The sequence below is a fragment of the Rhinoderma darwinii genome, chromosome 5, assembly GCF_050947455.1.
Source record: "Rhinoderma darwinii isolate aRhiDar2 chromosome 5, aRhiDar2.hap1, whole genome shotgun sequence".
Taxonomy (NCBI): Eukaryota; Metazoa; Chordata; class Amphibia; order Anura; family Rhinodermatidae; genus Rhinoderma; species Rhinoderma darwinii.
The window spans coordinates 203,213,912-203,226,771 of record NC_134691.1 but is presented as its reverse complement, the minus strand read 5'-3'; the positions used below and the strand labels follow the sequence as shown (position 1 = coordinate 203,226,771).

General features: G+C 42.5%; 1 protein-coding gene across 2 annotated transcripts in view; it reads right to left on the bottom strand.

The window, feature by feature from the left end:
- Nucleotides 1–9,957, bottom strand: part of RECK (reversion inducing cysteine rich protein with kazal motifs) — a 147,053-nt gene extending 137,096 nt beyond the window's left edge. For both annotated transcript variants that reach the window (XM_075826870.1, XM_075826872.1), the window contains exon 1: nt 9,801–9,957. In XM_075826870.1, the coding sequence (XP_075682985.1) occupies nt 9,801–9,900 (100 nt within the window). In that variant the 5' untranslated portion in view covers nt 9,901–9,957. The remainder of the gene's footprint in view (nt 1–9,800) is intronic.
- Nucleotides 9,958–12,860: the final 2,903 nt, after the last annotated feature.

Below are 12,860 nucleotides of genomic sequence, written 5' to 3'. Positions count from 1 at the left end.
TTTTGTGTCGGAATCTGCTGTGTAAACAGGGCCTTGGACTGCCACCAATTGAGTATGTGACACTGTTAACACAGTCACTAGCGGCATAAAAGACTTGAAATTGGACAGCATGAAAACTTTATGGCCTGTAGTAAGACCAAGAAATGAAGAACATGGTGGCAGCATCTGTGGAAGTCATACTAAGCAGCAGTGCAGAAGTTGTCACCTAATAGTACTTCTCCTGTACAGAACTTTTTCCTGCTATGTATTAATTGGTTGTGCGAGTAAGACACAGCTAGACCAGGTGCAGCACTTTTTAAAATATACTGTTCCTGTAGACCTCTTCACTCCTGGGCGCCGATATAGACAACTTTCTGACACAGAGGAAGACGATACTGTATGTTATTAGAACATTATAATGAAAAGCGCTGTCTATATTCAGCATGATGTAGAGCAACCAGTTTTTTCCACACAGTGGGTAACTTGCAAACCATGCAAGAGCTATGGGGCCCGTGGTGAGAGGGGGCCCGGCACTGAACAGCTTCTCCTGCTTCCCGACGTAATGTACATTCATAGTGCTTTCCTGCAGCCACCCCTAGGGTGAGCTCACTGGATAGAGATTTTCATGGATCCCATGTAGTTTAAAAAGTAGCTGTATTAATTTATATGCAGTGAGCTCCCACTACTGGTGGCTGTAGGCAACCAGGGTTTTATCATTTAATATTATGACTTTGTAAAGAGATTTGGAGATCTATGGGAGACTTTAGTTTTATACGCCAGTCTTAATATATAGAGCGCTAAAGTAAAATGCGCCTTATTTAGAGTCGAACGTCTCTTAATAAATTAGGCGCATATTTGGCTGTCTGGGCGCCAGACAGGGAAATTTATGCCAGCTAAGAGGCGTAGATTTTCACCAGTTTCTAACATAAATTGTGTCGGATTGTGAGGCGGTGCAAAATAGCAAAAAGTTACAAATTATTGCGCAAATATGGTGAGAGCCATCATTTGCTAATTTTTGGCCCATTATACTGGCGTACAGCCATAGATAATTTCCCTATTATGTGTGAAAAGTGGAGATGCAACCCCTGTAAAGATATGTAATAAAATTATGTTGAAACTAACTTTAATAATAATTGGTATGTTTGTCGGAGCGCGGGGAGGGGGCCATCCTGAGGTTTTTATGGGACCTTATGATTTCTGCATACGCCCCTGAACCCACAGCTTATTTTTAGTATTAAGCTGTCTTTTTAAAGCTTACTAGAGAGTTTATAAAAGATCACGGTAGACTGGGAAAATAACGTAGTCATTTACCAAATATAATTATAGTAAGATGCGTTTTGATCATCTACCAGATAGCCAAGTTTTATGTCGTCTTGTTTATTTGCTATTCAGCCACAATCTATTTATAACTTTAGAGGATTAGAAAATGAACAGTCTCTACCAGTAAACAAGGCTAATGTAATTGTGGATGATTTTCTCTACTTAATATTAGTCACAGTCAAAACATGAACAGAATAGGGATTTTACTACTCTGTAAATGATCAGCAGAGATAACGCAATGTTCTGCTTTGGAAATATAATGTTTGTTTACACCAGTCTTCATAAATTACCCCCTTTGAGGTTCAATTCCTCATCATTTTCAAGATATTTGATTGCTGTCAGTGAATGAGAATACTCAGAGAAAACAGGTACATACCAAGTTCTGCTCTCAGCTGAGAAAAGTATTCAATTGTATCAAGTCTAGTCAATGTATTGTGAGCTAAACAGAATATAGCATGTGTCGCTTCAAATGATCTTTTAACCCCTTGAAGCACTAGGACGACATTGTACGTCCATGTGCGAGTTTTGGAAGTACAGAGCGGGCTCATGGGCTGAGCATGAGGGTATGTTCACACGAGGTCATTACGTCCGTAATTGACGGACGTATTTTGGCCGCAAGTACCGGACCAAACACAGTGCAGGAAGCCGGGCTCCTAGCATCATAGTTATGTACGACGCTAGGAGTCCCTGCCTAGCTGCCGGACAACTGTCTCGTACTGAAAACATGATTACAGTACGGGACAGTTGTCCGGCAGCGAGGCAGGGACTCCTAGCATCGTACATAAGTATGATGCTAGGAGCCCGGCTCCCTGCACTGTGTTCGGTCCGGTACTTGCTGCCGAAATACGTCCGTCAATTACGGACGTAATGACCTCGTGTGAACATACCCTTACAGCTGACACTTCGCACAGATTGCCAGGAACAGAGATAACTCTGATCCTAGCTGTTTTACCACTTTGATACTGCGGTCAATAGCGACTGTGGCATCTAAGGACCTCCTCACACGTAGGAATTTGCAGGCAGAAAAAAATCTGACTTAAAATTCCTTTTTCTGCCTCCCATTGATTTGAATGGGAGGTCAGAGGCGGAACAGCAGCAAGAAAGAACATGCCGCTATTTTTCACCGCGAGCGGCTAAAAGCTGTTGGAGCTGTTTTTCTAGTCAATGAAAAACGGCTCCAAAAAAGGCTCAAGAAGTGATATGCACTTCTTTTTTGCGGGAATTTTTTTACTCGGCCTATTTTCAAAATGGCTGCGTAAAAAAAATCCCAGTCGGAACACAACGCTTCTAATTCAGATTTTTCGGCCCGAAAATAAGCAGTATGATCATACCCTAAAAACGCCACAAAAATCACATAAAAAAGCTGTGTAAATCCAATATATGGTTGCATTTACATGACACTTTTTGGCCATGCGTTAAAAACCACATCAAAAATTGCGGCAAGAACACACACAGTATTTGATCAGTATTTTGTATGATTATTTGGTAGTAAAAACGATGAGTTGAACACAAACAGAAGAATGGAAAGATTTGCACCTCTACTGTATTTTGGACCCACTCCTGGCTTTGGCTTCTGAATACTGGAGCAAAATACGTATGTATGTGGCGTAAGGAGCCTCACACACGAGCGTGTTTGGTCCATGATATATGGTCCGTATGTCTGCCGCATTTACCAGACCGAACACACTGCAGGGAGCCCCACCTAAATATTGCCTTTTTCTGTACTCTCCTATTAAGCCATACCTCTGGAAGGGCTTAAAAGTAGGACACAGAAGGCAGACAGGAGGGCTTCACTATGTCTCTGCCTGCCATGGCAACCACTCAGTACCACACAATTTTGATGCAGGGGCTGATTGGGGGACAGATCATGCCCCCTCCCCCTGTCTAACCGCTCAAATACCACAATCGCTATTGAGGGGTTATCTCGATCCCGACCGTTGCAAGCAGGTGTCATCTGTATAAAACATAGTCCGTAATCCCCCTAGATGCCAACTGTCCTGACATAGTAGCCAATATTTAAAAAAAACATTTAACGCACTTTCATATTTGATAACGGGAGTCATGTGCATTGCAAGAAGACCAACACAACAAAGTTTTCCCATTTTAGGTCTGCCCTAACAACACCCTAACAATAAATAGGCCACACTTTAAAATCTCACCTGGTACAGTACATGAGGTATACACTATATATGGGGAAAAACAGAGTTGAGATAAACCATGTCATATAGGGGGGAATTTATTAATACTGATGTTCCATATGCCAGTCTTAATATAAAGAAAGTTGGAGTAAATTGCGCCCAATTTATTAAGAGGTGCCATTGGCTGCTGTAGATTTGCGCAATAATTTACGCCAGTTTCTGGTGTAAATTATGATGAAAAATTTCTATTAAGAATAGTGCCATGATTGGCGAAAACAGCACAAAATTCATAACTTTTACCGCAAATTAAGACTTTTGCGTGGTTTGCGACTTTTCTACACCAGTTAATATATTCCCCCCATAGTGTCCGGATAAAAACAGGTTACAGATATCCGATAAATAGAGGCTACAGAGGTCATGTAAACAGATGATAGAGAAGTCAAATAAGTAGTGGATACATCAGTCAGATAAATAACAGATACAGGGGTCAGTAAAATAGTGTATACAGCAATCAGATAAATAGAGGATACCGCCGTCAGATAAATAGTGGATACAGCAATCAGATAAATAGAGGATACCGCCGTCAGATAAATAGTGGATACAGCAATCAGATAAATAGAGGATACCGCCGTCAGATAAATAGTGGATACAGCAGTCAGATAAATAGTGGATACAGCAGTCAGATAAATAGTGGATACAGCAGTCAGATAAATAGTGGATACAGTGGTCAGATAAATAGTGGATACAGCAGTCAGATAAATATTGGAGACAGCAGTCAGATAAATAATGGATACAGCGGTCAGATAAATAGTGGATACAGCAGTCAGATAAATAGTGGATACAGCGGTCAGATAAATAGTGGATACAGCAGTCAGATAAATATTGGAGACAGCAGTCAGATAAATAATGGATACAGCGGTCAGATAAATAGTGGATACAGCAGTCAGATAAATAGTGGATACAGCGGTCAGATAAATAGTGGATACAGCAGTCAGATAAATATTGGAGACAGCAGTCAGATAAATAATGGATACAGCGGTCAGATAAATAGTGGATACAGCAGTCAGATAAACAGTGGATACAGCGGTCACATATAAAGTGGATACAGCAGTCAGATAAATTGTAGATACAGCAGTCAGATAAATAGTAGATACAGCAGTCAGATAAATAGTGGATACAGCAGTCAGATAAACAGTGGATACAGCGGTCACATATAAAGTGGATACAGCAGTCAGATAAATTGTAGATACAGCAGTCAGATAAATAGTAGATACAGCAGTCAGATAAATAGTGGATACAGCAGTCAGATAAATTGTAGATACAGCAGTCAGATAAATATTGGAGACAGCAGTCAGATAAATAGTGAATACAGCGGTCAGATAAATAGTGGCTACAGCAGTCAGATAAATAGTGGCTACAGTGTTCAGATAAAATGTGGATACAGCAGTCACATAAATAGTGGATACAGCGGCCAGATAAATAACCAATACAGCGGTCAGATAAATAGTAGATACAGCCATCCGATAAATAGTGGCTACAGCAGTCAGATAACTAGTGGATACAGCCATCAGATAAATAATGGCTACAGTGATCAGATATAAAGTGGATACAGCGTCAGATAAATAGGGAATACAGAGGTCAGATAAATAGTGGTTACAGCCATCAGATAAATAGTGGATACAGCCATGAAATAGTGGATAGAGCCATCAGATAAATAGCGGATACAGCAATTAAAATAAATAGTGGATACAGAAATCAGATAAATAGCAGACAAAAAAGGTCAAATAAGTAGTGGATTCATCTGTCAAATAAATACATATATGGTCAGATAAATAGTGTATACAGTGGTCAGACAGTGTATACTGTGGCTAGATAACATTATGTGAAGTTGGTACCTGTAGTGGGCTTTCAGATTTCAGGTGTGAGGCTCCAAGCCTATCTATGGTAAGGTAAGGCTCAGAACTACAGACTCTACACTACTCTCAAAAGGGGTTTAAAACTGTCTTCCAGGAATTTACATTGACTGCCTAGACTTAAAGGGGTTTTCCCATCAGAGACGTTTATGACATATCCAAAGGATATGTCATAAATGTCAGATAGATGCGGGTCCCACCTCTGGAACCCGCACTTATCTCTAGAACGGGGCCCCTAAACCCCGTTCTGCCTTTTTCTGCTCCATCTGCCTCCCCGGCCACTTCCTGACTATATGGTCGGAAGTTACAAAAACAACGTAGCTTGTTGAGCTACGCTGTTTCCGTAACTCCCATAGTAGTGAATGGCAGTTACGGAAGCAGCGTAGCATGCGAGCTACACTGTTTCTATAACTACCATTCAGCTCTATGGGACTTACGGAAACAGCGTTGCCCAGCGAGCTATGCTGTTTCCTAATTTTTGGTTAGAATTCACCTGCTTCTGCCGCAACACAGAGCGGCAGAACGGGGTTTAGGGCGGCTAGAGATAGGTGCGGGTTCCAGAGGTGGGACCCGCATCATTCTGACATTTATGACATATCCTGTGGATATGTCATAAATGTCTCTCATGGGAAAACCCCTTTAAAGAAGCACTCCCAAGCTTCTCCCCCCCCCCCCATTATTAGATAGTACAGTGCATGCATCGGTCACTCTTTCTTTTATAATCTTTACCTTTGTCCTCTTTCATTGTGCAATTGCCTCCGTATCATTCCGTGCCCAGCACCACGTGACCACAATCAGACTCACTAAACCGTTCTTAAAGCAATGGCTGGACTGGAAGCCAGTTTGAGCGAACGTTGGGCAGATCTGAACTACAGTGTGGCGTCGCTCAAAGCCCACTCTCCCCACCCCCAGTGGCCATGTAGATAACGCCACACATCCTCTGTAAATATCGCCACACACCCCCACCCTGCAGATAGCGCTCCCCCTTCTGTAGTTACCGCTAGTAGGGCTACCTATGCAAGCGGAATCCCAAGCAAGAGCGTTGCCGACGTTCTGGCCGGGGATTTCGCTCCTGGAGGAGCCCCTGATGTCACTGTACATATATGGATAGTGACCCCCAAAGTCTCCTCCAGGAGCGGAATCCCTGGCCAGAGTGTTGGCAATGCTCTGGCCGGGGATTCCACTCCTGGAGGACCCCTGACGTCACTGTCCATATATCGATAGTGACACCAGGGTCTCCTCCAGGAGCGGAATCCCTGGCCAGAACGTCGGCAACACTCTGGCTGGGGATTCCACTCCTAGAGGGAGCCCCTGACATCCCTGTCCATATATGGATAGTGACTTCAGGGGCTCCTGTAGGAGCGGTATACCCAGCCTGAGCCCTAATGGCGGTAACTACAGAAGGGGGAGCGCTATCTGCAGAGGAGGATGTGTGTGGCTATGTACAGTGTGGGGGTGTGGCGCTATCTACAGGGTGGGTGTGTGGCGCTATCTACAGGGGATGTGTGGCGCAATCTACAGGGGGAGGGTGGCGCAATCTGTAGGGGAGGGAGGTGCTATCTACAGGGGGGGGATGTGTGGTGCTATCTTAAGGGGGGTATGGCACTAACTACATGGGAACTCTGGCATTATATAGGCACTATCTACAGGGGACACTTACTGTATTTTTGGCGGGGTTGATGGGCTTCCCTATCATGTAGGACTTGCAGTCCTGGAAGAACGGGAGGAGGAACTCGGCTAGACACACCTCTAGCTGTCTCTCCTCTGTTTGAGACATTATGGGAGTTGTAGGAATTAGAAACTTGCATGAGAACGCAAGTTTCACACTGCAGCAGCCATATCCGGACCACAGTGAAGGAGAAAATAACAGAAAAAGCTGGCGGCGGAGCAGAAAGAACGACAAAAGACAAAATTTATATTACTAGCGATACAAAACAAAAGGCTGTAACATTACAGTACTTAGTTGTTGATGACAGGCAGCCTTAACAAAAAAAACAAAAAAGCTTTGGAGTGCTACTTTAAAGGAGTTATCGTCCTGAGACAACCCCTGTCCATATTAGGGCCTATGGACCCGATGAGTCATGCATTACATGGATGGCTATTCATTTGAACCGCAGGGGAAATGTATAAATGGACAAAGCTTCCTCTGTCGATAACAGCTGATCGCCGAGTGTGAGAAAAGCTGACCTGCCGGTTTCATTTTAAAAATGAGTTGGCTTCCTGAGGCAACTCCTTTAAGTTCAGCCATTAATGAAGTACTGAATTTACACTTCCCCAAAAAACGCTTCAAGAAACTATAGTTTTTCAAATGTAACATGCCTCTTTTATGCTGTTTTTAGTGGTGTTTTTTGTGCCATTTTTCATTCAGTACAGCTTTGTGCATGCATTTTTTCATGGCGTTTTTTAAGTCATACAGAGAATCCTATGGGAAAACGCCACACTCAGAGCATGCTTGGAAGAAAAACACCACAAAACAAAAAAGTCCCAAAAACGCAGCAAAATGCTGTGTGTGTGAATCCAGCCTAAGAATGAGCTGAATACTAAAAGCATTGAATATAATATGTATAGAGTTTAAATTGTCCTACAACGCAATTCTGTGACCTAGCTGCTAAAACAAGAAAAGTAATTGTCTGTAAAGAATTAAGGCCAATTTACACCAGCCAATTATCGAGCAAACAAGCGTTCACAGAACGCTCGTTCACGATAATTGCCCTGCAATGTATAATTGCCCTGCAAAGTTCCGCTGCATAATGTTTCTGCAAATTCGCAACGAATTTGCAGCAATTATTCATATTTGACAGGTAATTCAGACGTTGCAGATATCACAGCAGACTTGCTGCAGATTTCAGCCTTTGCATTGCAAAGGCTGAAATCCGCAGTGAAATTCCGCTGCTTCTCTGCAACAGAATGAGCATGCTGCGGAGGGAAATTCCGCAGTTATTTTCCGCAACGTCTGTCTTAAGTTAGCTAAAAATGTATAGAAACCAATTTAAAAAGCGTCTGCTGCAGAATTCCACTGCGGACTGTGAATACGCTCGTTCATCGGCTGATTGCATCGTTTTAAATGCAGAAAAATATTATCGTTGTCGGCAGCACATCTCCCTGTTTAAACAGGGAAACGTGCTGCAGACATGATAGAAATGTATGGGGATGAGAGATTGTAGTAACGAGCGCTCGTCCCCATACTAACTCCTTGTGAAATTGACCTGCGGTGCGTATTATTCGTATTGCAGCATGTCAATTCCTGCTGTGAAAAGTGGACTGAATTGCAGAGTCGCTGTCACCATCTCCCAAGATTGAGAAAAACGCAGCAAAATCCGCACCATTTTCTGCAGTAAAAACCGCAGAAAATGGTGAGGTTTTTCCGCAGCGGAGATCCTTCTAGTTTCTGCGGAATTGCTGCAGATATTTTCTGCAGCAATTTCGTTACGTGTGGACAAGCCTTTACCATCAACATAACAAAAAGGGTATCTGCAAAGCTGGTGTCATTGAGGCTTCGAATGGAGAAAAAGAATGCAGTTGTAACATACTAACCTTTGAAATTCTACTACATCCCACAACTGCTGGAAAAGGGCAGCCATGGCGACGCTTCATCCACAATCATTATGGATGACACATCACCGCACCAGAATGTAAATACAGAAGTGGTGGGGTCCGATGGGGGTCAGTGGTGTGGAATTAGCGCAGAATTTTAAAGGTACAACACTTATTAGTGTTATATTTGAAAAACATTTACTGATTGAGAAACCTCTTTTGCCCGATCAATGATAAGATAGTTTGTGAATGGGGCAAGTCATCTGCGTTGATTCCAACTACAATGGGGTTGACTTCTATGTGATATTATAAGCCCTTGATGCATTAGAATCACACCCCTAGGTGGTCCAGTCTGACTTGCTCCATGTAAATGGACTTTCATTATGATATTACATAGATCATGGTGATTATTTATCTTGCTTTGGGTAGAATGTAAATATTTTAAATAATAAAGGAAAATATCAAGTGACATAAAAATAAACAATGCCAAATATATTAAGACTGGAATCTGCAGTTTCTCAGAAAATAAGCATCTGGCACATTTCCTTCTTGTTATCACAAAGTACAGATGATTACAGTGGGGGAGGGTAAAGCATGACTTCCTAAACTATGCAGCCCCATGATCCAGAGCCCCAGCCATCTGTGCTGTGCTCTCTTCCTGTGCTGGAATTCCCTTAGAACTTATACCAGTGACTACCGCGATCCATAACTGCACCATCAGTGATGAATTGTAGGGTCGCCCCATCACTGGTCCCTTTTCATATTGGTGATGTGTGCAGCCGCTTAGTCAATAATCCATGTCAGTCTCGTACTGTATGTTATCAATATGCGCACACTTCCCATAACAATCTCAGAAGTTGAAGGAGTGACAGTGACAATCCCACACAATAACACTGTCACCATTCACATCACTCACCCGCAGCCTCAGGGAGCAGCACGGCCACCAGGAGCAGAGAAAGCCCGGGCAGTCCTAAGGTGGCAGCTGCCGACATGACCCGCACAGAAACTGAGACCATCACATCAGTGCTGCTGCTCCCCCTCCTCCAGGTCTGTGTAGCCAGGGACCCCTCTTGCTTCCTTCCTTCTCCTCCTCTTCCACTTCCCCTCACTCCTCCTCTTAGTCTGGATTTCTTCCTACCCACCCCCTCTTCTCCCCCTTCATCTCTGCTTTCCTACATCCACCCTTTCTTCCTATCAATTATAAAAGTTCCAGAAGTTATTCACTGTCACCCCCTCCAAGGCTCTTTGCATGTATCACTTTTCCTTGGGCTCTGCAATGACAATCCTGAGCTCTGAGATGGTTGATTTATTCATTTTTTCAACATTTGATATTTTTCCTACATCTATTTATTTTTCCAAATTACAAAAATATTCCATATGGCTCTAAGAAATAATGTTATGTTCTAGTTTAAAGTCCTCCAGGACTATAGAAATAACACTAGGAATATATTGAAACAGTTTCATAATGACAGTGCAGTAAGTGGATGTCTACGCCAGTTCTTAGCCCTGTGTATACCAGCATGATCGCCCTAGTCTCAAGAAGCACTGATGACGTCATAAATGTGCCACTACCAACCCTCTATTTATTTTTAGGCGAAAGTCATTCAGAATAAATACCTACGTTTAAAACGGGCAAGGTTTTCACACAGATTTCCGTATCTGAACGGTGAGCTGACTGATCACAGATTGTATTTTGTTAGTATAGAAGCAATTTCTACAAAAAAAATAAATGGATTCCTGTCTTTTCATCATATTCCCTATAATTGAGTCATCAATCAGCTCTCTTTAAGACACACAGAGAAAATAATGGTTGCCAGACTTAGGCTTAGTTCACACTACAATTAGTATACGTTTATTTCCCTTCCGTCAGAGGAAGAGAGGATCGAAAGTTTAAACGTAAAGCAACGGTTCCGTTAGAATTACCATTGATTTCAATGGTAATTTTTTTGTATCAGTTGCTTTTCGTTTGTCTCCATTCGCCAGGTTTTCGTTTTTTTGAACGGAAACAAAAGTGCAGTCTGCAGAACTTTTGTTTCCATGAAAAAAAACAGAAACCTAGCGAACAGAGACAAACGGAAAGCAACTGATACAAAAGAATTACCGTTGAAATCAATGGTAATTCTAACGGAACCGTTGCTTTACGTTTAAACTTTCGATCCTCTCTTCTTCTGGCGGGACAGGGGTAAATGTATACTACGCTAGTGTGAACTTAGCCTAAGCGTGTCAGGTACATTTATCAGCATAAGGTCTATTTCCACCGGCAGTATTTAGATCAGTATTTGTAAGGCAAAACCAGACGTAGAACCTACAGAGAGAAAAAGAATAATGGAAAGATTTCCGTGTTTTGGACCCGCTCCTGATTCTGGCTTACAAATACTGACCAGAATACTGACGTGCAAAAGTGGCTTAAAAGATAGATTTCAGTCATATCAATGGACCATCAGAATTGGTTAGAAACCTGTGTGCAGGGTGGGATTCACATTTTTAACATGTTCCTTCCTTTGATGACACAGATATATCTGCGAGGGGGATGTCATGTTTTAGCATGCCATAGAAAATTATTACTACATCTATAACCAAATTAAATAATTGCAATATTCCAAATACACTATATATTAATGTGGAAGGTAAATAAATGTTATTGTATGTATCAGTAATTTCCTATAAATTATTCAAACTAGTATGCCCCCCTCCTAGGCTCGAATTTGAACTGGTTTGCCACATTATGAAACCGACCTGCCCACACTCACATTAGACTCATCCTTTACGTATGGACCTATTTGTGCACATTCAGTACCAGCCTATTTAGTTTAGGTTGTGCACCCTGTAAAGGCACGAGATTTGTAGACGTGCACAGTATGCCACAGCGAGTCTTCCGGCTTTCTGCCACCCAGCCAAATAAAAAAGTAAAGTAAAGAAGCAGTATCAGAATCATCTTAATGCACCAGAACCAAACATTACAGAGATCAATTCCAAATTTAGGTTAACCCTTCCTATATACAGCGCTGTCAGAAAGTATTTGCCCAATTTCTTACATTTTTCAATATTTTTGTACATATTTGTCACACTTGAATGCTTCAGATCATCAAACTACTTTTAATATTAGACAGAGATGACCCAAGTAAACACAAAATGTTGTTTTTAACCCCTTAACGCACCAGGATGCACCGGTACGTCCTGTATTGCTTTAAGGCACCGGGACGTATCGGTGCGTCCTAGCTAAAAACTGTCACACTGTCAAAGGACAGGGTGACAGAACTGTGCCATCAACTGCTTATGACAGTTGATCGGTACAGTAAGACAGCTGTGGACTAATCACAGCGGTCCCCTGCCGGCGATCGCTATGATTGGTCAGTCACAGCAGACTGACCAATCACAGCTCCTTGAGAACATGTATGTGATGTCGCTGGCTCAGAAGCTGAGCCAGCGCCTTCACCGCCGGGTGCCGGCTGTATATTACAGCCAACACTCAGCTGTAACGGCCAGGACCGGAGTTAGCCTCCGATCTGGCCGATTAACCCCGTGGATGCAGCGATCACTGCATCTAGGTGGTATCTAGCCTGTCTGCTACCCTGATGGACATCCTGCTCTAACGGCCAGAACCGGAGCTAAGCTCTGATCCGGCTGATTAACCACTTAGATGCAGCGATCAAAAGTGATCGCTGCATCTAGGTGGTTAGATCGCACTCGATGGTTGCTAATGGTCGCATGGGTGCTGATGGTTGCTATGGCATAGGCTTGCTGTCAGTGAATAGCTGACAGCTCTAATACACTGCACTATGTAGGTAGTGCAGTGTATTAGAATAGTTATCAGGGCTTCATGCCTTCAAGTCCCCTAGTGGGACAAAAAAAAGTTAATAAAAATGTAAAAAAGTTAAAAGTTTCACGTTAAAAAGTCAATAAGTCTTTTATTATGGAGAAAAACGGAAAACATAAAAAAAGTACGCTTCTTTGGTATCACAGCGTCCGTAACGAT